Source organism: Panthera tigris, chromosome B4, assembly GCF_018350195.1.
Source record: "Panthera tigris isolate Pti1 chromosome B4, P.tigris_Pti1_mat1.1, whole genome shotgun sequence".
Taxonomy (NCBI): Eukaryota; Metazoa; Chordata; class Mammalia; order Carnivora; family Felidae; genus Panthera; species Panthera tigris.
The window spans coordinates 102,019,979-102,047,916 of record NC_056666.1 but is presented as its reverse complement, the minus strand read 5'-3'; the positions used below and the strand labels follow the sequence as shown (position 1 = coordinate 102,047,916).

Here is a 27,938-nt window from a genome sequence, read left to right as displayed (position 1 = left end):
GCTTGATCTCATGAACCATGTGATCATGACCTGAGCTAAAATCAGGAGTTGGACATTTAACTGACTGAGCTACCCAAGTGCCCCTACAGTCTTCTTCTTTTTTTTTTTTTTTTTAACATTTATTTATTTTTGAGATACCAAGAGAGACAGAGCTTGAGCATGGGAGGGGTGGAGGGAGAGGGAGACACAGAATCTGAGGCAGGCTCCAGGCTCTGAGCTGTCAGCACAGAGCCTGAGGCGGGGCTCAAACTCATGAACTGCGAGATCATGACCTGAGCCAAAGTCGGACACCCAACTGACTGAGCCACCCAGGCACCCCTACCAGTCTTTGTTTTAAAGTCTCTTTTGTCTGGGGTGGCTGGGTGGCTCAGTTGGTTAAGCACCAACTTCAGCTCAGGTCATAGTCTCACGGTTCAAGAGTTCGAACCCTGCATCAGACTGTGCTGACAGCACAGAGCCGCCTGCTTTGGATCCTGTGTCTTCTCTCTCTCTCTCTCTCTCTCTCTCTCTCTCTGCCCCTCCCCTGCTTGCGCTTGCTCTCTCTGTCTCTGTCTGTCTCTCTCTCTCTCAAAAATGAAAAAAATAAACACAAAAGAAAAAAATTAAGTCTTGTTTGTCTGATCTTGGTATTGCCATCTTGGCTGCCCCCCCCCCCATTTGCATGGAATATTTTTTTTTCCATCCCTTCACTTTTAGTCTGTGTGTGCCTTGAGATCTGAAATTAGTCTTTTGTGGGCAGCACGTAGTTGAGTCTTGGTTTTTTAACCATTTAGTCATCCTTTGTCTTTCCATTAGAGCATTTAGTCCATTTATATTTAAAGTAATTATCGATAGGTATGTACTTACTGCAGTTTTGTTCATTGTTTTCTGGTTCTTTTTATAGTTCTCTGTTTCTTCTCTTACTCTCTTCCCTTGGATTTGATGCTTTCTTTCATGGTATGCTTGAATTCTTTTCTTTTCAATTTCTGTGTATCTATTTTAGGTTTATAACATTCTATGTATGTAGCAGTTTATCTTTTTAATGGTCATCGCTTAAGCTCAAACACATTTTTTTAATGTTTATTTATTTTTGAGAGAGAGAGAGAGAGAGCACCAGCAGGGGAGGGGCAGAGAGAAGGAAATAGAGGATCCCAAGTGGACTCCACACTGACAGAAGAGAGCCTGATGTGGGGCTCAAACTCATGATCTGAACTGAAGCCGGATGCTTAACCAAATGAGCCACCCACACACCCCAAGTTCAAACACATTCTAAAAGTTTTTTTACTCCTTTCTCCATATTTATATATATGACATATTATTTCCTCTCTTTTTCTGTGTGTATCCTTTAACTACTGTGTGTAGATATAATTAATTTTACTACTTTTGTTTTTTTAATCTTCATATATTAGCCAGTGACATTTTTTCCTTTTATAATTTTCTTATTTCTAGTTATGGCTATCTCTTTTCCAGTTATAGAAGTCTCTTTAACATTTCTTATAAGGCTAGTTTAGTGGTGATAAAGTCCTTTAACTTGTTTGTCTGTGAAACTCTTTCTCTCTCCTGCAATTATTAATAACCTTTCTAGGTAAAGTAAGCTTTTGGATGTAGGTTTTTTCCTTTCTGTACTTTGAATATATTATGCCACTCCCTTCTGGCCTGTAAAGTGTCTGCTGAAAAATAATCTGATAACATTACAGGGTTTCCCTTGTACAAACTAGTTGATTTTAAAGATTCTCTTTATTGGGGCCCTTGGGTGGCTCAGTCAGTTAAGCGTCTGACTCTTGATTTCTCATGATTGTGCTTGGGGTTCCACACTGGATGTGGAGCCTGCTTAGGATTCTCTGTCTCCCTCTTCCTCTGCCCCTCCCCACCCCCGTCTGTCTCTCAAAAAAAAAAAAAAAGAAAAGATTCTCTTTACTGTTAATTTTTGATGTTTTATTTATTATATATCTTGGTGTGGACCTCCTTGAATTCCTCTTGTTTGGGGATCCGTGTGCTTCCTGGACCTGGATGTCTGCTCCTTTTCCCAGGTTAGGGAGGTTTTTAGTTATTATTTCTTTTTTTTTTTTTTTTAATATTTTTTAAATTTTTTTTAACGTTTATTTATTTTTGAGACAGAGAGAGACAGAGCATGAACAGGGAGGGTCAGAGAGAGAGGGAGACACAGAATCCGAAACAGGCTCCAGGCTCTGAGCTGTCAGCATAGAGCCCGACGCAGGGCTCGAACTCACAGACCGTGAGATCATGACCTGAGCCGAAGTCGGACGCCCAACTGACTGAGCCACCCAGGCGCCCCCAGTTATTATTTCTTAAAATAAGTTTTCTGTCTCTTTCTCTCTCTCTTCTCCTTCTGGGACTCCTATAATGTGAATGTTAGTTCACATAATGCTTGATGTTGTCCCAGAGGTCCCTTTAACCTATCCTCATTTTTTCTTTTTGTTTTTTTAGCTTGGGTGCTTTCTACTACCCTGTCTTCAAGATGGCTGATTAATTATTTTGCATTCTCTAATCTGCTGTTGATGTTAATGTATTTTTCATTTCAGTTACTGTATTCTTCAGCTCTGATTGGTTCTTTTTTATATTTTTCTTTGTTGAAGTTCACACTGAGTTCATCCATTATTCTCAAGCCCAGTGAACACCTTTATGACCATTACTTTGAACTCTGTATCAGGTATATTGTTTATTTCCATTTCATTTAGTTCTTTTTCTGAGGTTTTGTCTTATTCTTTCATTTGAAACATAACTCCTGTTTCCTCATTTTGTCTTACTCTCCGTGTTTGTTTCTCTGTAATTAGGAAGTCAGCCATGCCTTCTGGTCTTGAAAGTAGTGGCCTTGTGTAGAAAGGGTTTTGTGGTGCCCTGTAACATGACCCTTCTGACCACCCGTCAACAGAACCAGACACTCCAGTGTATCCCCTGTGTGACCTGGGTGCACCCTTCTGTTTTAACTAGGCCATGAGTGCTCCAGGGGTGTTCATGGGTGGGCTGGCCCTCATCCTAGCTGGCTGAAGGTACAGGGCTGGCTCTCCTCCTTTGAACGTGCTCCAGCCACCACCAGGCTGCCTGCTAGGTGTGATGGGCAGTAATTGTTTTCTGGGGACATCAGTCCTGACCACGACTGTCCACCAGGTATTGCAGAGCAGGAGTCACTGTGAAGGGGTACCTGCCAATACGGGTGGAATGAATGGGGACCATCCACAGGGAAAGCTCAGGTTGGGTGAGCATAAGGTAAGATAGAGGGTGTCAGAACTGGCCCCTTTGGCCAGCTAGGCAGAGGGGGTTGGAAATGGTGCTAGCTAGTACCTTCTTTCCCAGAGAAAGCTCCTATAAATCTCTGCCCCTCAAGCACATGCCCTAAAATTAGTCCATAAATCTTCATAATCTAGGTGCTTTTCAAACTGCTGCTTCTGTGCCGAGTCTCAGACCAAATGACAGAGTACAATGTCCCTTTGCAAGTAAAGCATCAGTTTCCATACAGCCCTCGGGCTCTTCTGCAGTTAAGCCCTGCTGATTTTCAAAGCTAGATGTTACGGAGGCTCATCTACCCTGTGCAGATCCCCAGGGTAAGGAGTGCCTAATGTGAGGCTTGACCCCCTTGTGGGACCTCTGTACCTGTATCATCCCTCTCATTTGTGGGTTGTCCGCCCTACCCTTCTTAATGTGGCTTTTCTATGATTTTAGCTTTGGAAGACCTGTTCTGCTAATTTTCAAGTTGTTTTCAGAGTGAGTTATATGTAACTGTTGCCTCAGTGTCCATGGAAGGAAGTGAGCTCATGATCCTCCTACTTCACCATCTTCCTAGAACTCCTTAAGATGCTTTACATTTAACCCATTTTCATGAATATGATGGTACAATATATATAACAGATCTCAAGTGATGTTTGATAGAAGTAGTGTTTTGGCTTACAAAATTTTATTTTTTTTCCCTTATCCCTGATTGTATATATGCCTGACGTTGCTATTCATACTATACAGGAGAAAGAACTGTGGGGTAGCACAGTTAATGTGAAATTTATGCTGTTTGAATAGAACATATAACTATAGAAGGGCAAACATAATCTGTTTGAGTTGTTTTGTTTTATTTAGACTCTTGGGGTTTTTTCCATTTTTTCTTTTAATTTTTATTTTGTTTTTTTAAGTAGGCTCCACCCCCAGCGTGGAGCCCAAAACAGGGCTTGAACTCACCACCCTGAGATTAAGACCTGAGCTAAGATCAAGATCCAATGCTTAACCGAATGAGCTACCCAGGCACTTCTCTTTTAATTTTTACTACAGAAAATTCAAACCTACAAAAGTAGCAGAGAAGTATAATTACCCCACCCATTGTTTAAGCTAAATCCCTACCACCTCACCAATTCCCATATTATTGAAGAAAATCTGCAGAAGATTATTTCATCTAAAAAACTTTAGTATGTATTTTTAAGAGGAAGTATTCCTTTTTAAAAATTATTAAAATTGTATTTTTTTAAGTAATAAAAATAATCACAATATATGTTGCCATACAACAAATGATCACAAAACCATGCCCACATTTTTTAAATAAATTAACAATAAGTCCTTAATATTGAATATCCAGTCAGTTTTAATGTCCATTTAACTCGTATACACAATGGTTTGTTGTTGTACTTCTGGTTTGATTGGAATACAATAGGGATTATACATGGTGATTAATTATGTCTTTAAAGCCTCTTTTAATCAGTTTCTCCTTCCCATTTTTTTTCTTAAAATTATTTTTTGTTGTTGTTTATTTATTTATTTTGAGAGAGAGAGAGAGCAAGCACAAGTGGGATAGGGACGGGGTGGGGGGGAGGGAGAGAGAATTCCAAGCAGACTCCAAGCTGTTAGAGCCCGACGTGGGGCTCAAACCCACAAACCACAAGATCATGACCTGACCCAATATCAAGAGTCGGACACTTAACCAGCTAAGCCACTAAGGCACACCCCTCCTTACAGTTATTTTTGAATGAACTGGGTTGTCATATTCCTAAAATGTAGTTTAACACATTAATGTGGTTTTTTATATTTCCTTTAAATTGATAACTACCATGTTACTGTTTGGCAGCTACCAGGTAGAGAACTGATCTGATTGTTTCAGAATTCTTCTGGCAAGGTATCTTTCTTCATCAGAAAGTATCTCATGTCTGGTTGATTTTAATTGATTGCCCATTAACATTTTAGTAGCAGTAAAATAAAACCTCACAGTCTTAGCACCCTAACATACTAGCTCTTATTACTTAAAATTACCTTCTTAATAAGTCATCTGTATTAGGAGATTCATAGACAAAACTGTGTTTATTATATAGTATTTCTTCTTCCCCAGTTTTATTCAGATCAGTTCTCCCTTCAGAACTTCACTTTCTGGAATCCAACCCTTAACTATCATTGTAAAGATCCTTCCTGGGATTCATATTGGCAATATTCATCTTTTTAACTTAAGCCTACATTGAATTGTATTCTAATCAGCCATCAAGTACAGGTCTTCTTTCTCCTTTGTAGCCACGTTTGAACCTATATCAGATCATATACAAAAAGAACAAAGGGCTTTGTCAAAGAAAGGGTGGTGCATAGTTAGGCAGGTTTTTAATCTCTTGTATTATTAGGCTCCCTCCCCCTTTTTTTATTATCACTTTTTTGGACCTCTGAACCTCCCCACTTTGTAAATTTCTAGTTTCTGTTTTTTGTCATGAAACTGCAGTGCTTAAAAATAATCAGTTCATTATGTGGAATTCATATTTTTATATGAATATGTTTATATTAATAAATAATACTAGCAGCAGCACCATTGATTTTACCTGGTCACTTAGTAACTTCACACATTATTTTTGCTAGGTGACAATATGATAGCCTATATACAAAGATTTCCTCTAATCCTTAGAATAATTCCATAAAGTTTTTTTCTTTAATGTATATTTATTTTTGAGAGAAAGAGAGAGCATGAGCACACGTGCAAGCAGGGGAGGGGCAGACAAAGGGAGATGGGATCCGAAGCAGGCTCTGTGCTGACAGCAAAGAGCCCAGTGTTGGGCTTGAACTCATTAACCATGAGATCGTAACCTGAGCTGAAGTAAGACTCTTAACCAGCTGAGCCACCTACGTGCTCCATAATTCTGTAAAGTTTTTATCCCCTATGGGTAAGGTAAGTATGGCTCAAAAAATTTTAATAAATTTACCCTCAGTCACACTGAATATAGCTATACCAATATGCAACTAGGGTGATCTTGTTTTAAAGCCTGTGGCATTTTTTTTTAAGCCTGTGGCATTTTTATAGTGAGCCTGAGCTAGATATCTGTGAATGGAAATTTCCCTTTCCTTTTTTTTCAGCCCTTTAAGGTTTGTTGAGATGTTCAAGGCCTTTCACTAGAATATTCCCATAGTCTGGGATTCTAGGCTTTTAGCCATCTGAGACCTTGATTTTCTATTTGGTGTGCTGTAAACTTCCAAGAAATTTCCAGATGGATGAACTACCTACACGTGATAGGATTTCTGCATAAATCTTGCAAGCTTATAGAATCTAACTCTTCTTACTTAATACAATGGACTTCCTATTTTTGCTGCCTCATTATAATTGAGTGTCTAAATAGTTCATTTAACTATTAAAGCACATGTAGCATCATTACAATATAAAATGGAATACCTTCTTTCTTCTGCTAAGGCTCCAGTTTCTTCATCCCCATTGTGAATGTTTCTTACATTTTGTTTTTAGGTAGATGGTCTTTTTTCACCATGTATGCTAACCTACTTAAATTGTGTTATGCGGACAAAATAGACTTCCTCTAAACAGGGTAGGAAAATTCCCACTTAAAAATCAGTTTTCCTTTTGATCTGTTGCTGGGTAGATTTTTCTCAAGGTCATTTTAAATTAGAAAAGCCCTTAAATATTTAAATATCAACTGTTTGAAATATATTTCTACTTTTCTAAAGTAAATTTACAATCTATTTTAGAGTGATGAAAATGAACAAGAGCAACAATCAGATACAGAAGAAGGATCCAACAAGAAAGAAACTCAGGTAAGAAAGCATTATTTTTTGTGTTTAGAAGCATTCATATTTTTCAAGGATTACTATTTGCTTGTGTTTGTATTTATTCCTGCAAAACTGTTACTGCATACTGTACCTGCATGCTTGGGGATAGTACTCAGCATTTCTCTGGGATCTGGGGTAGACGGACTGGAAAGGACACAAAGAATATTTTAGAGGCAATAGAAATATTCTGGATCCTGATTGTAGTTGTTTTCTGAATATATACAACTGTCGAAACTTATCATACCATGTACTCTAAGTGGATAGTTTATTGTATGTAAATTAATATTCAAAGTTGGAAACAAAAAGTATCTAAAAGATACCCAGAAGGTGGGTACCTTGCCAGACCCAGATTTTACTTTTACTCACCTAAACCAAATGACTGGTACACCATGAGGAAAAGGAAGAATGGAGGTTAACACACTAACAGTATCTTCTACAGTAGACTAGAAAAGTGCTTCCACCACTATGCTACTCTCTTTTTAAAACTTGTAGCATCAGGGTGCCTGGGTGGCTCTGTCAGTTGAGCAACCGACTTTGGCTCAGGTCATGATCTCACGGTTTGTGAGTTCAAGCCCCGCGTCGGGCTCTGTACTGACAACTCGGAGCCTGTAGCCTGCTTCTGCTTTGTGTCTCCCTCTCTCTGCCCCTCCCCCACTCATTCTCTGTCTCTCTCTGTCTCAGAAATAAACATTAAAAAAAAAATTTAAAAAAAAAACCTTGTAGCATCAGCCCTTACTTTTCTGTGTAAAAGTATTAGCAGCAAAATTCTTCTGTACATTTTCTGAAATAAATAGTGTCATCAACACCTCAATAGTGTGTTTGATGACAGAACTTCCATTAGGGTTCTAGAATCCAAGTTAACTACATTACAAAATGGTGTGTGCCCTGTACATTTTTGCTTCAAAGATAAGTAAATTAGATAAGGCCAAAAAGTTCTTAAAAATTCTCAATTGCATATGAAGCTCAAGCTGTCTACCTTCAGTATATAAATTAAAAGAAATTAAGATTAAATTTTATCATAGAAAGCTGCATTACTTTATCATAACATCTGTTACATAGAATTATGTATGATAATTATAACGTTCATTATTTCTAAAAATGGGACTTATGTTGCTTTGGTTATTGTGATTTGCTATCATTAAGTTGTTAGATAATAAAACTTTTACCTTGCAAAGGACATTAGTAATAAATCAAGAATTTTAAGTATAGGAGTGCCTAGGTGGTTCAGTCTGTTAAGCCTTCGACTTTGGCTCAGGTCACGATCTTGCAGTTCACGCGTTCGAGCCCCGTGTTGGGCTCTCTGCTGAAGGCTCAGAGCCTGGAGTCTGTTTCAGATTCTGTGTCTCCCTCCCTTTCTGCTCCTCCCCTGTTCATGCGCACGCGCGTGCTCTTTCTTTCTCTCTCTCTCAAATAACCATAAAAAAATTTTTTTTTAATAATAGATAAAAAAGAATTTAAGTATAACACTAACGCAAGAAAAAGAAAAGATTAACAGATTTGATTATTTAAACATGTAAAATTAGAATATGACAGAAAAGATACCCTTATTAAAGTTGAGGCACATTTACTCTGTTTATAAAGTGAATAATCTTAACCCTCTTTTTAACATTTAAAAGATTAGTATTTGTACTATTAAAAGACTCACTTAAAAGGAGAGACAGAATATATGAAATTAGTAAGTTTTATAAAAGAAGAAATATAAATGGCCAGTAAATTTTAAAATGCATTCAATCTTAACAACCAAAGACGTGACAGTTAAAATAAAAAGTGAAATTAGCAGAAGTTAATAATGCTCAGATTTGGTATGATTACTGTTAAAATAGGCATTTTTATATAAGATTTTGGGACTGTAATAAATTCATTCTTTACTGAGATTAGTTTAACAGTACAAATCAGAAGCTCACTTACATGTGTATCCAAAAAAGGTTAACAGTAGTTATCTAAGAGGGTTGGAGGCACAGGGAGTTACAGTGAAACTTTTTTACTCTATGGTACTTTTTTTTTTTTTTTTTTTTTTTAATGTTTATTTATTTTTGAAGGAGAGAGAGACAGAGTGTGAGTGGGGGAGGGGCAGAGAGAGAGGGAGACACAGAATCTGAAGCAGGCTCCAGGCTCTGAGCTGTCAGCACAGAGCCCGACACGGGGCTCGAACTCACAAACTGCGAGATCATGACCTGAGCCGAAGTCGGACACTTAACCAACTGAGCCACCCAGGCGCCCCTACGCTATGGTACTTTTATATGACCTCCTGGCACTGTAATTAGGGTATTTTTACTTTGAAAAAATAATTTTATAACACAGGGAGCAAGGATGTTACTATATGAAATAAGGACATCTACCATTTGAAATAAGCTAGTCATAAAATAGACCTACTATGATTCCACTTACATGGGGTATCTAAACTATTCAAACTCTGACAAAGTAGAGTTCTGGTTTCCAGGAGTTGGGGGTAGAAGAATATGGGGAGTTGTTCAATGGGTGTAAAGTTTGTTTTGCAAGATAAAAAAGTTCTAGAGATGTGTTGCACAACAATGCGAATATAGTTAACACTATTAAGCCTTACTCCTAAAAGTAGTTTAGATGGTGAATTTTGTGTTATGGGGTTTTTATCCCAATTTTAAGAATGTAAATAATCACCGTGATCAAACGATTTTTAAAGACAAAGAAATGAAATTTGAGTGATTTCTGTGACTGCTTGGAGTTTTTGTTTTTTCTTAAATTTAAATCAGTGAACCAGAGTGCAAATTGGTGAGGTGAGAGGTGATGTTTTCATTTGATATGTACACATGGATATTTTTTTGAATTTGAATAGGATCTCTTGGGCTTTTTTGGTTCTGTTCTTTTTTTTTTTTTTTTTTTTTTTTTTGAGATATAATTGACATATAATACTGTATTTGTTTCAGGTGTTCAACATAGTGATTCATTATTTGTATATATTACAAAATGATCACAATAAGTCTAATTAACATCCATTCCTACACATAGTTATACATTCTTTTTCTTGTGATGAGAACTTACAAAGTCTATTCTCTTAGCAGTGTATGAATTTGAATCTCTCAAAAATTAAAATTTCACTTCAGAATTGTTAATTGTTATAAAACTAATGAACAAATCAATGAGGTAAAGGATTGTGTGAAAAAAATAGGAAGCAAGTGCAAAATTAAAATTGGGTGGGTTCTTTTTTTTAAATTTTTTTTAAATGTTTGTTTATTTTTGAGAGAGAGAAAGAGAGACAGAGCATGAGCAAGGGAGGAACAGAGAGAGAGGGAGACACAGAATCCAAAGCAGGCTCCAGGCTCTGAGCTGTCAGCACAGAGCCCGACATGGGCCTCAAACTCACAGACCATGAGATCATGACCTGAGCTGAAGTTGAGCGTTTAACCGACTGAGCCACCCAGGCGCCCCCTACAATTGGTTTTCAATTTCAATAGACTAGTAAGGCATTTTTAGTCCAAGTTAGACTTTAAATAATCCCAAAAGAACTCAATAATTTTACAGTGCATTCAGAGATAAATATAATGGAAAAATACAATTATCTAAATTCTGAAATTTTACAAACCATTCTTTTCTTTTTTTTAGCAAACCATTTCTTAATAGTTACCTTACAGAAAATTATAGATTCAGCTAGTGCTTCAGTAGAAAGGGAAAAAAGCTAAGGATGACCACCAAAAAAGCTTTGTCCCCTACTAAGACCCTATTAATCATTTCACTATTTAGATAAGAAAAGTTATGAAACATTGACATAGCATACCACTTACTTGAGAAAATTAAATCCTAATTTCCTATCCCCTAATTGCTAAACTTGGAGGAATTTATAGCTAGATTTCTAGAAAGTAAGTTTTAGGGGCGCCTGGGTGGCTCAGTTGGTTAAGCGTCCGACTTTGGCTCAGGTCATGATCTCACAGTCCGTGAGTTCGAGCCCCGCGTCGGGCTCTGTGCTGACAGCTCAGAGCCTGGAGCCTGTTTCAGATTCTGTGTCTCCCTCTCTCTCTGCCCCTCCCCCGTTCATGCTCTGTCTCTCTCTGTCTCAAAAATAAATAAACGTTAAAAAAAAAAAAAATTAAAAAAAAAAAAAAGAAAGTAAGTTTTAAACAAAATATGTGTATACTATTATACATAAAATACTTCAAGTATTCATTTGTTTGCTTCTCATGTTATTGCTTCAAAAACAGAAAAATGAGAAAAATAGTTGCTTTGGGATACCATGTAGTTAAACTTTATGTTTCTTAATATAAACATACTACTTTCTCCTGCAGGGTAGGTATAAGTAATAAATATGTGTCTTAATCTCTCTCTTTTTTTCTTCTAATTAAAAATATTGTATGATGGGGGCGCCTGGGTGGCTCAGTCGGTTGGGCGTCCGACTTCGGCTCAGGTCACAATCTCGCAGTCCGTGAGTTCGAGCCCCGCGTCGGGCTCTGGACTGATGGCTCAGAGCCTGGAGCCTGCTTCCGATTCTGTGTGTCTCCCTCTCTCTCTGCCCCTCCCCCATTCATGCTCTGTCTCTCTCTGTCTCAAAAATAAATAAAACGTTAAAAAAAAAAATTTAAAAAATTGTATGATGGTATTTTCAGAAATTCATAAAAGATGACCATAAACTGCCAAGTGTAATTAGTTGCATGGCTGTTATGCATGAAAAATACAGTGATTCTGTTCTAGAACTTCTAAGAATAATCACATTACAGTTAAAACATATAGATAGTAAATAGAGAAGTTTAGTAGTGTGACAATAGCATAAATGTTATGTTAAATTTACTTGATCTATCAAGTTGCTTTAATAAAAGTATAGAAATTTAGTATGCCTGTGTTTTTCTCTTTTTTCTAGACGGATTCCATTTCTAGGTATGTTTTATATTTTTACTGACTTTTTTCTTATTTTTATTTTTAGATTTTTATTCCATGTTGCTTTTAGATACTTATGGATTTTGTGAGTTATTAAGATTATCTGAATAATAAAAATCTGTAGATGTTTAGACGACCTAATAACTGTTACCAGCTTTCTTTGTCAAAGCCTTTACTTCTAGTTAAATAGTCCCAGTAACTCACTAAGAAAGAAAATTTTTTCTTAAACCCTTACAACAGTGATAACTTTTTAAGTTTTCCTAATAACAGCAGGGGCTGATGAAACCCACCATAAATTTATTTGATGAGGTATTCTGAATCTTCTCTCCAATCCCTGCTTTAAACAAAAGAAAACCCGTGAAGACACTAAAAACTGTCATCTAGCTCAAAATTATTTACCTTTTAGAGAACCTCCACAGTGTCCTTGAGTCTAACCTCCATTCCATTTCTCTTGCCCATAATTGTTAACCAAAGCCTTGTAAAACCAAGAACAAATTTTTGTATACTACACATTTCCATTGAAATATGGAGGCAATAGCTTTTATCAAGAAAAGGTAACCTGAATTCAGAACGAGATAATAAGAGAATTCTTATGTACAAATGAGATATGTTCTTTCTGTTTAGGGCAGACCTATTATCTGTTTGGATAGACTAGTTTATCAAATCTAAAATTTTTAGACAACTGTATGCCACTCAAAGGAAAAGTGCTACCAAAAAGTATAATACACCATCAATTATAAGCCATGTTCTATGTTCTGATTTCAGAGATTTTAAAATGTAAAAAAAATGTACAATTTAAAATTGTTGAAATAATTTATCGTGATGTGAAACCAGTTCTGACTTTTGGATATAGATACATTGAATCTCTTCCTCAAATAATGGAAATGAATAATATTATAAATAACTTTCCACTTATAAAATGTATCATAAAAGTTGATTGATAATAGATGAGGGAGAATGTTATCTGCTGTTTTGGAATATCAAGTTCAAATGTAGTAGGATGCATGTTAATGTGAGCTGTAAAAGCCTTTAATAAAGATTTTGACTTTAATTCATCTTTTAAAGATATGAAACCAGTTCCACATCAGCTAGTGATCGGTATGATTCCTTATTGGGTCGCTCTGGATCATACAGCTACTTAGAAGAAAGAAAACCTTATAGTAGCAGGCTAGAAAAGGACGACTCAACTGACTTTAAAAAGGTACTTGGGTTATTCAGCTATATTTAATAAAAAAATAATTGTTGGTTGATATATTGATATATTTGTGTTTGGATATTATTCCTGGCACTCATTATGAAATCAATATCTTGAAATAACTTAATTTTCAGTTTGGGGCACTAAATGGTAGATAGCCTATAAATAAATAGCTGTTTTGTTGTTTTTTTAAAGGAAAGAGACTCTATTTCACACTTAAGTGTCTCAGGCTAGTATGGTGATACTGTGATTGAGTTGAAAAGAGGCATGGGTATTGGGGATGTTTGTGTGTGCGTGCGCACACATTTTTCTTTACCTATTTGTTAATAAGAGGTGGCCAAAAAAAGGGAATAGAGCTTTCCTAGGAGAATAGAATTTTTCCTAGGTAACTAAAAAACTTGTGGTAGCTTAAGTGCTATTACAGATTAAGGATGGAAGTATTTAGGAAGTAAGTCTTGGAAACTCAACAATCTAGGATTCTATCATAGTTCTTACATTTTTTGAGCTTAGAATAAACCTGATGAAATTTGTTGGGGGAAAAAGAAGCCTTGTGATACTTGTATGTGTTCCCCAGCTATTTGGCAGCTATTTGTATCACTTTCTTACAAACTAAGTCAGCAAGAGAAGGAAGGTGGGAGGTCGATTTACATTATGAATAAGATTGTCATTCATTCGATAAAGAATTGAACCCTGAACTGTGCTAAGTGGTGAGTTTCTACTTATCAGCAGTAGATTGAAGATTCTGTCATTACACTTATGGATATCTTCCATGTAGTAGAAGAGAGAGAAGTTATCATACAGTCATACTAGTAAATGTATAATTTGAAAATAGAAACAATTATCCTGAAGTAAAGGATCTGTGTTCTAAAAGTGTATAATAAAGGAAAGTTACAGGGCCTAGAAACAGATGTTCTGAAGAAGTGAAACTTCCGAAGTGAATCCCAGAAGGGTGATTAGTTAAACTGGCAGAATGGGACAAAAAAGTTTTCTACGTGAACTGCAAAGACATTGACCTGATGGTAGAACAGCACAGGATGCATTGAAGTAATTAAATTTTCAGTATGGCTAGTAGAGCAGAAGGGATGGAGGTGTGACATTGCAGTTAGGTGTGCACGTCAGGACCAGACCATACCTGTTTTACAGGGTGTTTTAAGGATATCTTCATACTGAGGACCCTGAGAAGCTGTTCAAGGGTTTCTAATGTCTGAGGGTTAATGGAATGGTTGGCATATGAAATTGAGATTGTAATTTGGAAAAGTTAACTCTTGCTGCTAATAGAACAAATTAGAAAGAGGTCAGGAAAACAGTTTTAATATTAAAATAGTCTAATAAGAGATGATTTTAGCCATCTGTAGTGGTAGTAGTAGAGATGAAGGGGAAAGAAGTAGTAGATTCAAGTGTTACGAAAGTATTCAAGAAATATTTCACTTTCCTTTAAATTTCATTAAAGGAAAAATACATTAATTAAATGATAAATACAACTGATGCTCCGTCTCAGTGTCAGGAATTCAAGAGAGATTGGTAGGCAGAGAGGTTTACAGACCCCAAATGAAGATCACTTGGAAGCTGTTCAACCCTTAGCTGTAACTGTCGTTGGTCTGTAGATATGTAGTCCCTCTTTATCATATAACTGAATTTTTTTAAATGGAAATAGAAAAGTTAGATTTTTTAGTGATGTCTTAAATTTGTAACATGATCTAATTTGTTAAAGAGTTTATATGGACAAACACCTGCATAGCATAACCAAAAATTTCTGCCTTGCAACCACAAAGCATTAAAATACTTTTTTAATGTCTCCTTTAATGGCTTCTATCTCTTATTAATCTCTCTGTTTCAGTATTGCAAATAATCAATGTGAAATCTTAAAATATTAGGAGAGCAGAAAAGTAATTTGTTCTACCCTAATTTTTACAGCTTTATGAACAAATTCTAGCTGAAAATGAAAAGCTGAAAGCACAGCTACATGATACGAATATGGAACTGACAGATCTTAAATTACAATTGGAAAAGGCCACCCAGGTTTGTACCTTTTTCTGTTCATTACCCTGAAGGTAATAGTTGTGATTTATTCTGTCTAAAAAACGGGACTGAAATATTCTCAGATGTTTCTTTGAAAGATAAGTTTGGTTACTGATAATAGCTTATCAGTAAGAAGGAATCAAGATCATACAGTTTAATGATGACTTCATTTTACTTCTTTCTAGAACGAATTAACAATACAGAAGTATAGGGGTACCTGGGTGGCTCAGTTGGTTAAACATTTGACACTTAGTCTCTGGTCATGATCTCAGTCATGAGATAGAGCCCCGTGTCAGATGCTGTCAGTGCAGAGCCCACTTGGGATTCTCTCTTTCCCTCTCTTTCTCTGCCCCTACACCATGCGTGCACAGTGTGTACTCTCTCTTTCTCAAAATAAATAAACTTAAACACACACACACACACACACACACACACACACACACAGATGTATAGCCTTGTAGTGGAAAGTTGAGGTGTTTTTAAGCCTTTTAATGCTTATGTTGTGATACATACAGGGCTTAAATGCTTATTTCCAGAATACCAAATGTAGCAGGGTTTTAAAAGCATCTGTACAGAATCTTCTTAACGCCGTAAAATAATTTTGTAATCACTGTTTTTTAGTTTAATGTTTTATTTATTTTTGAAAGAAACAGAGTGAGAGTGGGGGAGGGGCTGAGAGAGAGGGAGACACAGAATATGAAACAGGCTCCAGGCTCTGAGCTGTCCACACAGAGCCCAGGGTGTGGGGCTCGAGCTCACGAACTGTGAGACCACGACCTGAGCCGAAGTCTGGCCCTTAACCAACTGAGCCACCCAGGCACCCCTATAATCACTTTTATTCATTATAAATATTTTCTGTTTGTTCCTTAAAAAGTAATTTGATATAATAATGCTGGGATGAGATAGTTTGTCGTTAACGCTTTTTACCTACCTTCTATGCAGCAGCCTACATGAGACCATTTTAGACAAGAAAATTGGGATAGCTGAACAAAATTCACAGCTGTATATATGATGTAGGATACATTTGATCTAGGAATTGTTTCCTAAGCTTTTTTCATGGAATACTATAATTGTGGGAGATAGTGATAGACACATTCCTTCCTCATTCTCTACCTGTTCTCATTCAAAGAGAAAAGTTTTGTAACCCAAGAATCTTGGGAAATACTATACTACATCTTAGAAGTTTTATAGGATACTATTCATGTGTTAAAAGCCTCTAAGGGGTCCCATAATTTTTAAGAAAACAAACTTGTTTAATTTTAACATGAGACCTTCTAGTATAAACACATTTCTGCAGTACAACTTTTGGAATCCAGTTTGAAGTCACTGATCTAAAAATGGCATCTCCAGTTGTATAAATGAGACTGTATACTTTCATTGGTCATTCTTTTATACTTTTTTGTAATTTTTTAAGTTCTCTATGTGAACTTCTACTTGTTACTAGGTCCCTTCTTGTTGTTAACCACTATTACATTGTGAAGCAATTGGCAATGCACAGTGGAGGCTTTGCTAAAATTCCAGGAGTTAAGATAACCTTATGAGCTTATTCAGCTCTGCAGATTCCATCAGTTGATGAGGGTTTACTATAAGGATATACAGAGAAGTAAGTCAGAACAAGAACACATTTCACAGTGAGGTGTCATAAAAACTTAGAATGTCATACAAGTTACAACTTGCTGGTTTATGCTTAGGCTTTATGGTAAACTGGAAAGTCATCTTTCTTTGGGTTGCATTAGTAGCTTTGTGAGCCTCCTCATATAAAAATATCATAACTAGTTTTCTGAAAATAGCTTTAGCTCTAGAGATTTGATCATAATGTTTTCCAAATAAAAATGTTCACTGCTTTAAAAAGAAAAAAAGCTCACTGCTTTCTACAGCAGTGTCCTGTAACTGGTGAGTCAACTAATCTGTGTTTTTACTGCTTACTACCTTCTCTGTTTTTCTGCTCTCTGCGTTACCCTGTTGTCATTTCATTCTTCCTATATGTCTCTCATTCGAATTCTACAAGAGAGGAGAACTGATAGAATTAGCCAGTTATTATCAGCATGGAGCAGGCCTGTTACAGCTCACGGTCTTGTTAGTGAAAAGTCCAATTTCATAGGACAGTGGACAACCTATAGCAAGTTGCCTTTGGGTCCTGTACCAATTTCTGATCCTGTGGACTGTGGCCAGAAAAGTCACTGGATTAAAAAGTATGACAGCTTCTGCCTTAGCAGACATTCTGAGTACCATGCCCAGTATACTGAATGAATAATGGGAAGGGTAATTCAGAGTTTAAGACATCGGTAAGTATTCAGAGTTACTATCTTAGTTGGAAAACCTATGTAAATGTTATTTGTAAAATTTAAGGATATATGTAAAAGCAGAACTGATAAACATTAAGCTTTTTGTTCAACTCTAGAGTATTTATCCTGAATATTTAAGTCTACTATGAATCATTCCACCTGATTTTTTAATTTTCTTTTTTAAGCATTACTTCCATAACATAGTGGTGGCAGTTTGATAGTTGCATGGAGTTTTTTCCAAGGGATATCATCCTATTAATCATATGTTTGATAATAGTTGGCCAAGGGACTCTAGAATCTTTAAGTCCCATCTTAGTCCAGCCACCCTCCTCCATGTAGTCTCCAACAGAGGGAAATAGGCTGATTTACCAAAAACTGGTTTGATGAATATTTTGTCAAATGTCATTTCACTAGATATAGTAATTATGATTTTAACAGCTTATTAACTATAAGATTTACCAGAAATATTAACTAGTTAATAAAATTGATTTTTAACATAAGAAATTAGCACATAAATCATAAAGTTGCTAAAATGTCCCTATATGAAGAAAACTCAATAAAATGCCAATTTTCCATCTAAACTTTTATTAACTTACATATAATGGCATTGTTTCAGCTATTTCTGATTTCTTTCGGGTGCTTTTGAATGTCATTTTTAAATTTTTCAGTCTTTTTCTTTTTCTTTCTTTTTTTTTTTTTTTTAAGTAATCGCTACAGAACTCAAACCCACGACCCTGACACCAAGAGTCACATGCTCTCCGGAATGAGCCAGCCAGATGCCCCTACATCTTTCAGTCATTTAAACATTTTTAGGATTCATTTGCAGATCTTCAAGGGGCACATTATATTAGCCTTTGTTTTGTATTTCTAGCAATTAAAATATAAATTTAAATTTAAAAACAACAAAAAAATCAGAATTAGTTGAAAAGTTTTTATATTTGATACATATATATTTTATATTTGATTTCTAACAATAAGTAATGAAAATGTCGACTTTTCTTTTTCCAGAGAGAGTAAGCACAAAAGCATAAAACCATTTAAAACAACAGAGAGAGGGAAGGATACCCAGCTATGATTAGATCTTTAAATTTTATATACCATAACCACAAAAAAAGAAATTGTGATAAAAGGATCAAAAAGTAACGGTTGCAAGTCTTAATAATACTAAAGCATGAATACTGAAAGGGCTGACAGAACAGAAAATTGTATAAAGAAACATTTAGGGGTGCCTGACTGGCTCAGTTAGTAGAGCTTGCAACTCTTGATTTTGGAGTTGTAAATTCAATCCCTGTGTTGAGTGTAGAGATTACTTAAAAATAAAATCTTTAAAAAGAAAAAAAAAAACATTTAATGATGAAATACATTTTTAAGTAAATTTTGTAGTTAATAGTCATAAAAGAGCATTCTTGTTAATAAAGTTGCCAAAAAACAGGGCACCTGGGTGGCGCAGTCCATTGAGCATCCGACTTCAGCTCAGGTCATGATCTCTCAGTTTGTGGGTTTGAGCCCCATGTCAGGCTCTGTGCTGACAGCTCAGAGCCTGGAGCCTGATTCAGATTCTGTGTCTCCCTCTCTCTGCCCCTCCCCCACTCTCTCACTCTCAAAAATAAACTTTAAAAAATGTTACTTATCATTCTTCTAAAAAAGGTGTCAAAGGGGCACCTTGGTGGCTCATTTGGTTAGATATCCAACTTCGGCCCAGGTCATAATCTCACTGTGTGTGGGTTTGAGCCCCACATCAGGCTCTCTGCCGTTAGCGAAGAGCCTACTTAGATCCTCTGTCTCACTTTCTCTCAGCCCCTCCCCAACTTGCTCTCTTTCTCTCTCTCAAAAATAAAATAAACATTTAAAAAAAGTTGTCAAAAACTATTTTTGGGGGCACCTGGTTGGTTCAGTCGATTAAGCGGCCGACTTTGGCTCAGGTCATGATCTCATGGTTCATGGGTTTGAACCCAACATCAGGCTCTGCACTGACAGTTCAGAACCTGGAGCCTGCTTCAGATTTTGTGTCTCCCTCTCTCTCTCTCTCCCTCCCCTGCTTGTACACTCTCTTTCTCAAAAATAAATGAATAAACATTAAAAAAAAAAAAAAACAAAAAACACTTCTAGTAATTGGTAAGATTGATTATTCAGCAAATTCACTTTTGGGAAGTGAGCCATTTGATGAGTTGTTGGTTGTTTTTTTTTTTTTTTTTTTTTCCGGCAAAGTGACCAGGAATCCCAAGGGAGATAAATGTACAGAAGTCAGTGTAAGTCAGAAAGAACTAGGATAGAACTTGTTTTTTAACTGGGTCTTTTACTCAGTATTCATATGCAGAGCTTTGTGGTGTTACATGCACCATATGACTTAAAATCCCAAGGGTCCTTTCCATCCCCCAAATCTCAGGGGACTTTGTCAACTTTGAGTTGATCACATTGTACAGGAAGCAGGAAAATGAGTCCTAAGTTCACCAGGAGAAGAAAAGCTATATAGCTAGGATTTCTTCTAAGTGACCAGGAGTATGAACCTTACTTACCAATTTTGGAACATGGGTGATTGTTAACAAAAACTCTAGAGAGAGAGAGTGGGCAAGGCTAAGCTGGGAGGGAAAACAAAATTTAGGCCAGTTCACTGGTTTGTCTGCATGGATATTTCACTCAATCTAGTCCGAACTACATTTCAGTCAAGGTCTTAGAATTTGACCATTCGGATTAGCCACTCCTCCTGGTGGTGTAGGAAAGGAGAGAGTTTGAGCATTGGAGGAGAAACTGGAGGATGTTTTTGGTGTTGTTCCACAGTTCTCCTCCTTCCTTACCCCGTACTATACTATGTAAAGACCTGAGGAAAGTGGAATGTAGTCCGTGAGAGCTGTGGACACCATTCTGTTTCTAAGCATTCCTTTAACTTTTTATTGTTTCAATACAAAACTGATTTTTATTTATACCTGTGTATTCCTCTACCTGAATAGTGTGACTTATTTGAATACCACTAGAGGAGAGCTACTGTGGTCCTCCTCCACTACCACCCCCCACCTTTACTGTACTTAGATCCCTTTTATATTTCTTACTTTGTTACAGAGGCAAGAAAGGTTTGCTGATCGGTCACTATTGGAAATGGAAAAAAGGGTAAGTGTCCATTTTATTGAGTAAGTAATCTTTTTCCCCTTTTATTGTTTTATATAAGCAATAGTGGAGGATTTTTTTCTTTTAGTTTTGGCTTTATGGTTGATAGTTTTAATTAGTGTAGATTAATGTTAATTTAATTAGGAATGTTTTCTGGTTTAGCTTCTTTATACAGTTCTATGGGATCTCTGTAGGTGTGAAATAACCCTGCCTCTGTAGGTGTTAAGACTTAATTTACCATGTTATTCCTTTAATGGATTAAAAAAAATCTTTGCCTTCATTCTGAAATGTACACATTGTGGTAATGAATCTGCTGTTTTTGATATGCCATTTATCTCCTTTGGTTTTCTGTGGTGATATACTTAAAACATTTTGATCATGTATACATTTAGTTTAATTGTTTGCAAAATTTAAAGTTTATAAAGATTCTAAGAACATCAAATTTTAAAATTCTTTTTAAATTAATGATGCTTTACTTAATTTTGAATTTAAATATTTAACTTAAATAGGATATTTTAAACAAAAAAATGATTATTAGAAAAGCCTTTTTGCTCTTTTTTGTCTCTCTGTAATTTTTTAGCTGGCTGTGATAATAGTCACGTGTATTTCTTCATTTATTGTTATTGCTCAAGGGTCTTACAGTGGCCATAGGAATAACTCTACAAGTTTAGTTTGAGCAGTTCAGAATGTATAAATGATCAAAAGTTAAAGGAAAATGCCCAAAAAGTGTCTGTCTGTTCACGTGAGCTGTGGTTAGAGAAGTTATATCCTGGATAGCTGTGATCTCTAAGTCAAAGAATAAATAATCAGGAGCAGTTGATAAAACATTTTCTTCCATTCCATTATAAAAATAGCCAATTTACCTTTTTGACCAAAAACAAAAAAGAGAGAGAGAGAAATGATGTCTGTCCTTTTTTATTCTTGGCTTGCACATACATGATACATATATTCATACTCTGACATTCTCATCTGACTCCTTTGCCTGCCTGTCAAATGCAGATAAATTACTGAGTAGCTAATCTGCTTCCATTTTAACAGACATTAGTAATCATAGTATTAATAATAACTGCTAGCATTTATTCAGTGTACCAGGCAGGCACTGGGCTAAGCACTTTACATACATTTTCTCGTAACCATACTTTTTAATGTTAATAAGTTTGCCAAACAGAAGAAATTGCCTGCATCTTTATAATTGCTATTTTGGTGATAAGACAGATATAGACAAGTGTTCTTGTCTTCTTTACCAGAAAATAGTTAAAATCTTGAAGGTACCTAATAAAATTAAGGATGATAGGGCAGAAGGAAATAGGCTATTTATGATACTTCACCAAGTTACGAGGATCAAATATGACACTATATATCCTAGTGTTTTGGGAAATGCAGTGGTTTTTATGAATTAGTCATGGCTGTATTACTAACTAGCAGAAAGTCCTATTCATAGGAAATAACATTTTTGTCTATGTAATAGTGTTTAAACAAGTTAAAAATAGAATAACATGGTACTTAAAAGACTATGAGTAGGATCCTTTTTTTTTTTTTTTACATCATATAACCTAAAACATTAACATTTACAGTAAATGTACTGCTTTACTAAATATCAACATTAATTATTAATCTGGGAAAGAATGTCTTGGGAATTCATAGTGATTAAACTAAATTTAAATGGTTTGTATCTGAAAGGTGACCGGCAAGAGTCAGTATCTTCTGGGCGGTATGACCTAACCAAAGTTTTACAGCACATTAATTACTGCTGCTTGCTTTTTGCATAACACCCTAGAATGCTTATTATTTAAGGCAGAATAAAACAGTACACTGCAGTAACGTATTGTATGTTGCCTTTGCCTGTCACTCTTTGAAAGGAGGAACATGAAAATACATGCTGCAGCTGCTGCTTCATTAGAGTCACGGCATCAGTGCTGCACACAGTATCAAGCTCAGTACAAAACTGTAAAGCCAACTGGATAAATAATGGCTAGTAAACCTTGCAGGTGGAGGAGATGAACTTCTCTTAGATCCTTTTGAAAGTTTACACATATTTTAGGCATGTTTGCTTCTTGCGTTTCTGCTTCTGTCACTGTAGAATAATTGCATCTATGTGTGGGGGTTTTTTTCCTCTCTACATAATCCTCAGTCTTGAGTATTGGTTTATTCTATGCCTAAGTTTAAATGAACTGAAAAAACAGTTTGAACATGTTATGTAGCATCTTACCTTAAAGTCAAAGCTTTAAAGAAAGAGCTTATAGAAATTAATAAAAATAATCTTCATATTTATTTCTTGAAAGAAATTTGGAAAGCTCTTTGCACATCACTGGCATCACATCTTTTTCCACACTGCTCCTGATTTGATTTTTGACTCTAAAGTGTCACTATTTCACAACTTAGAGAATTAAGAATATAATAATTATGTGATAAATATTGGTACCTTAAATTGATCTAGGAACGAAGAGCTCTAGAAAGAAGAATATCTGAAATGGAAGAAGAGCTCAAAGTAAGTAAACCATGCTACTACTTATGAGAGACCGTGCTGTTTACGAACTTAAATTTTACAGAACTAATAACATACTGTGTTCACATTAATTGTTCTCAACACTGATTGTGTAATTTGTGAATTATCCATATGCCGTGCTTCTCTTTATTCCTAAATCTAGGTTTTAGGTGAGCTAGGAGAACATTTATAATTCAAATCTTTTTGTTAATCAATTTTTATGGCTGTTTTGATAGTCAGGTGTAGAAGAAATTAGACAATAATGACTGTAAGATTTGGGATTTAGTATTTATTCTTCACATTTCACATACTCTGTTTCTTGGAGAGTAAATGGTGGAGTGGGGATCGATACAAAAGTGTTTTCCTTTGAAAATAAAGGACTTTACGGTAGTGGGCCAGCAGAGCTGTATTTTATGGAACTCTGAATTACCTGTAGAAGTAACAATTTGTTTTGAATGTTGGAAGGAACACTTCTTGCAGAGGGAACAAAAATAGCACAGTTAATTGATTACCTTTTATCATATTGTCTTGCATAAAATATCTTTATCACATTATGAATTAATGAACTGATACTTATGAAAATGTGCCTATAGAATTAGACTGTCAAGATTTAATTATTGTATTGCTGAATTTGGTTCTTTGTTAGAATATTATTACTGAATGACTTTGGAGACAAATTTTTTGGATTTTGTTTGTTTATGTATTTTGTTTGATATGGAATTTTAGGACTACACTATTTACTTTTGTGAATCTCATGGAATATCCTTTTAAGACTCTTAATTTTTTTCCTCTTATATTCATTTATCTGTGATTCTTTGTATTTTTATTGTCCTCTTTTCCATTTTCTTATTTTTTTATTTTCTATTTCTTTATGTTCTAATTCCTGCAGAACCTGCACCAAATAAAGCAAATTCAGACTCTGAGAGAGTTAAATGAACGACTGCTGACTGAGAATAGGGCCTTGACAAGAGTGGTAGCCAAGCGCTCAGGGTTCTGTAGGCAACTGCAGTCTGTGAACCTATAACTTGTAGTTTCACCATTTCTTCTTGGTAGAGCCAGGCAGGTGTTTTTGTATTAGTAAGCGTGTCTTGAGCTCACTTTTACAAATTAATGCCATTGTGTCTGTAGCTTATCATATAACTGTTAATTATGCATGGCTTCTCAGAATGTTAGAAAGTGTCACTAATTGTATATTCTGACTGATAACCTACAGTGAATTTAGAGAACGGTTTAGGGATTTAAAGACTTGTCTGCACTTTTGCAAAAGCTTGTGCACATTTTTGGCTCTACAGATAATTTATGGATTAAAACTATGACCATTTAAAATTCTTGACTAGAAAGAAAAAGGAACGTAAACAGTGTAACATGTATTTTACATACAATTAATATGTTGAAGGTGATGATTAAACATGTTTTATCTGTTTTTCAAAATAATGTCATTTTCACTCAGAACCACTTCAGGTGATATTCACTTAGTCCTTTACAGTGGTATCCTGATACATAAACTTCACATTACTGTATTTTATAACCATATATTCTGAAAACAAGAATTGATTCATTCCACATAAATTTAAACTCTTCATAAAGATTTTGCTTAAGGTAATTTTGCCAAGTAGAAGTTTTACTTTTGTCTAATTTTACAATCTAGTACATTTTGAAAGCTGAGGAAAGGTAGTAGAAAACTATTTCCAGTGTCTTGCAAAGTATGTTAGTGTCCAAAGTATAAACTGTTCTACTTCCTAGCAAATCTGGAAGAACACATGGAATTTAAGTCATTCTTAGTAGAAAATCCAGTTTACTGTAACATTTCCACCCCCCTCCTTCAGTTTGTCTATAGAACAGAAAATAGATTTCCTTTGAGGACCTGAGCGTGTGTTTTTCTCTTTGTTCCAAATACTGGTTGTTTTTTCAGTGCTTAGATATTTTCATAAATATATTTTGGCTTATAAGTTATTTTATACTATTCCAATAATAGGAATAATTGTTATCGTTTAATGAGCACCTATCTTGGATCAGACACTGTAGTACATGGGTAAGCTTAGTACTACAGTTGAATCCTTTAAGGAATTCTAATAATTTAGAACAAGTCTAACTCCCTCAAAACTTCCCTAAATAGGCTGGTTTTCTTGTGGAATAATATTTAAGGTCCGATGTAAATAAAGTAAAAGGCTTTGGTTTAGGTGCTGATAGAAGTCTTAGAGGAACTCCCTTTGAGAGCCTATCCTAACAAAAACAGGCTTCATTTTCTTGGCTGCTCTAATACAGTGTGCTTGTGAGTCATAATATCAAGTGATTTAGTACATTCCAAATGATAACTTTGGGAAAATAAACTTCTCATTCCATCATTTATTAAACTAATTAGCGTCACAAATCAAGTTTTTTCTTTCTTCTACGTTTTAGCCACTAGAAATTTATATAACTGACAAAGCTTGTTCATGTGTCTTGTGGTGAAAATATAAAAACACTAAGGGTAACATTTTTATCTTCCTATTGAAGTAAAACCTTTTCTTTTATTTTTACCCTCATAGATGTTACCAGACCTAAAAGCAGACAACCAGAGGCTAAAGGATGAAAATGGGGCCTTGATCAGAGTTATAAGCAAACTTTCCAAATAAAAAAAGGAAAAAAAAAAAAAGCAGCAAGTAATGGAATTGCACATATGAGCAACCCAGTGGACCATAATTGACAGTCACTGGAAGCCTGGGAAGAATCCAGGGAGACTGTCATTTTCGGATATCCTGCCAAATGCCCTCTTATCTAGGAATTTTGTTTTGTTTAATTTTCTGGGTTTTTTTTTTTTTTTTTTTTTTCTTGTATCAAGACCATTGTTTCATGTTAATGCAGCTGCTGAGAAGATTTTTTTTTTTAATGACTGAGAAAACTTGTTTACAGCTCCAGCATTTAAGGAAAGTGTTCAAGGCCAGATATGCCTCAGAGATATTTAACCAGTAAGCCTTAGTTGTACATAAATACTTTTGTGTCAACAAAAACTTTCAGCTCTCACAGAAGACAGTTATTCAACATTTTTTGATGTGCCACAGTTTCCAGTTTTTCGATATTTTTTTGCTTTACATCTAAGTTTGGGTTTGTATTTTTTCCTTCTAACTCTTCATGTGGCAGACTCATCTATGTTTTCACAGCTTTCTCATTTACAGAAAAGAACACCTGTTCTCCTGATATCATTGTCATGTATTAGGCTAATGCTCTGTTGTCTTCCGCCTGGAACTGAATTGCTTGGTGGAACATTTGCTTTCACTGTTTGTGCAATATGCATTTATTTCTTATATGAATGCTTTAAAGTCAATTGAGATTAGATTCTTTTAAGTCCTATTTTCTGCCTTTGTTGGTCACTTTTTTGTTTTTGTTTGTTTTTTATTATTGTAGTATATAATCTTCACATTCATTTTAGCAGGTACTGAGTGATGCTGTATATATAAATAAGTGTATTGTTTTGATTTTTAGACCACCACATGGCATGCTTGACTATTTTCTTAATTCAAATGTCTGTTAATGCAAAGTAGGCTACTCCATAATAGTGTTAAAAACAAAATTTGCTAACAATGTGATATAAAGACTTAAAAAGTAACACATTATGTGGGGCCCTATCTTTACAAAAGTTTTCTACTGTAAAGTGCTTTTACTTTTATTTTCAGTTTTCATTTGATAGTATTCAACCACAACTAAAGTTGCATAAGATAATTGCTTCACATTTCACATACCTATATTTATCTGAGTGCTGTCTAAAACTGTTGTGCTAGCCAAAGTAATGCTATGAAATCATTTGCAGACTTAACCGTGAGTTAATGTTAAATGCACTGTTATTGCCATGTGAAGAGGCATTGACTTTGATACCACCATCATGTTCAGACCATTTTATACATTTCAGTGGCCTTTTTAAAAAAAAAAAAAAAAAAAAAAAAAAGCAAAACCAAGTACATAGTGAAGATGGCTTTTATTTGGACAAATAGCTTTTATATTTTCATCAAACCATGCAAAAAAATACCACATCTTTCTGGCACATAACTGTCTCCTTAACCACTGAACAGTTCAGCCATTTGAATAAATTGTACATTGTAAAGCTTATAGTAGCTAATTGTATTATTGATTGTATTGTATACTATATTAAATGTGAATTTGTACCCCTTCATTTTAAAAGGTCATTGTGTTCTACTGCCTATTTTAGATTACTTTGGGGCTGGGAAAGGGTGTTTTGGTAAGCAGGATTTTAAGTCCTCTCTCTCTTGATTGGTTTTATGAAGATATAAGGTTATGCTCTTACTACCAAGCTCAGGATTCTTGATTTTTAAAGGTACAAGGATAGTTATGGGAATTTTATTTTTGGTTATATTTGAACTGTATGAATGGTGGGTCTGAATATAGAGAATTTCCATGGTCTTATGTGGACGTAAAATATACAGATAATTGATCAGTTTGAGTGACTGCAACATGTTCTGGTTGCACAACAGTTAGGCATGCTAAGGATTATATTTGTGAAGTTTGGATGCCTGTGAAGAATGATTAAATACATGTTTCTAATATTTTAGTGTTTTGTATTTAGGTTATTTATTCTTTGTATCTAAAACTGAACAGCTACTGTGCTATATTGATTTTATTGGTAGTATTGAGCAGACCTTGTTTCTGCATGAAACTAGTTGCAAAACCCACTATTTTGGAAATAAAAATGTATTTTGACATATACAAATAAAATGAATAAAACTATTTTAAATGTGTGACCTTTTACTGAAGACACTTAAATTTTGTTCTGAGATATTTAAATTCTGCATGGGTATTTTTTCACTAATTGCTTTACTTGGATTCCAATTTGAATAATTTTCAAAATTGTAATATTGTGATAATTTGCACAACATTGTACATGCACATCTGTAAATGCAATCTTAATTGCCATATTTATGCAATCTGTGTACCAATTTCGACAAATGTTTATATATTTTACATAAAGCTGTCTGTATGCAGAATCTGAGAACTAGTTTTTTTATGATAATAACTG

The 27,938-nt window shown here is 35.2% G+C and overlaps 1 protein-coding gene and 1 long non-coding RNA gene across 10 annotated transcripts in view; one reads left to right on the top strand and one right to left on the bottom strand.

Annotated features, from left to right (window-relative positions):
• Positions 1-27,473, top strand: part of PPP1R12A (protein phosphatase 1 regulatory subunit 12A) — a 160,379-nt gene extending 132,906 nt beyond the window's left edge. For 5 of the 8 annotated variants that reach the window (XM_007088740.3, XM_007088739.3, XM_042992809.1 and 2 more), the window contains 7 exons: positions 6,922-6,987; positions 11,828-11,844; positions 12,910-13,045; positions 14,954-15,058; positions 20,401-20,448; positions 22,883-22,933; positions 25,459-27,473. In XM_007088740.3, coding sequence (XP_007088802.1) covers positions 6,922-6,987; positions 11,828-11,844; positions 12,910-13,045; positions 14,954-15,058; positions 20,401-20,448; positions 22,883-22,933; positions 25,459-25,545 — 510 coding nt within the window. In that variant the 3' untranslated portion in view covers positions 25,546-27,473. Of the gene's footprint in view, positions 1-2,576; positions 2,651-3,365; positions 4,078-6,921; positions 6,988-11,827; positions 11,845-12,909; positions 13,046-14,953; positions 15,059-20,400; positions 20,449-22,882; positions 22,934-23,819; positions 24,402-25,458 lie in introns of those variants that run through there. The other 3 variants (XM_042992813.1, XR_001510998.2, XM_042992810.1) reach the window with 3 other exon arrangements.
• Positions 7,060-8,034, bottom strand: LOC122240395. 2 transcript variants are annotated; one of them, XR_006220075.1, is made up of 2 exons: positions 7,739-8,034; positions 7,060-7,146 (listed from the first exon to the last, which is right to left on the bottom strand). It is a non-coding gene; the product is annotated as an uncharacterized LOC122240395 (long non-coding RNA). The 2 variants fall into 2 exon arrangements; XR_006220076.1 differs by lacking the exon at positions 7,739-8,034 and adding an exon at positions 7,369-7,437.
• Positions 27,474-27,938: the final 465 nt, after the last annotated feature.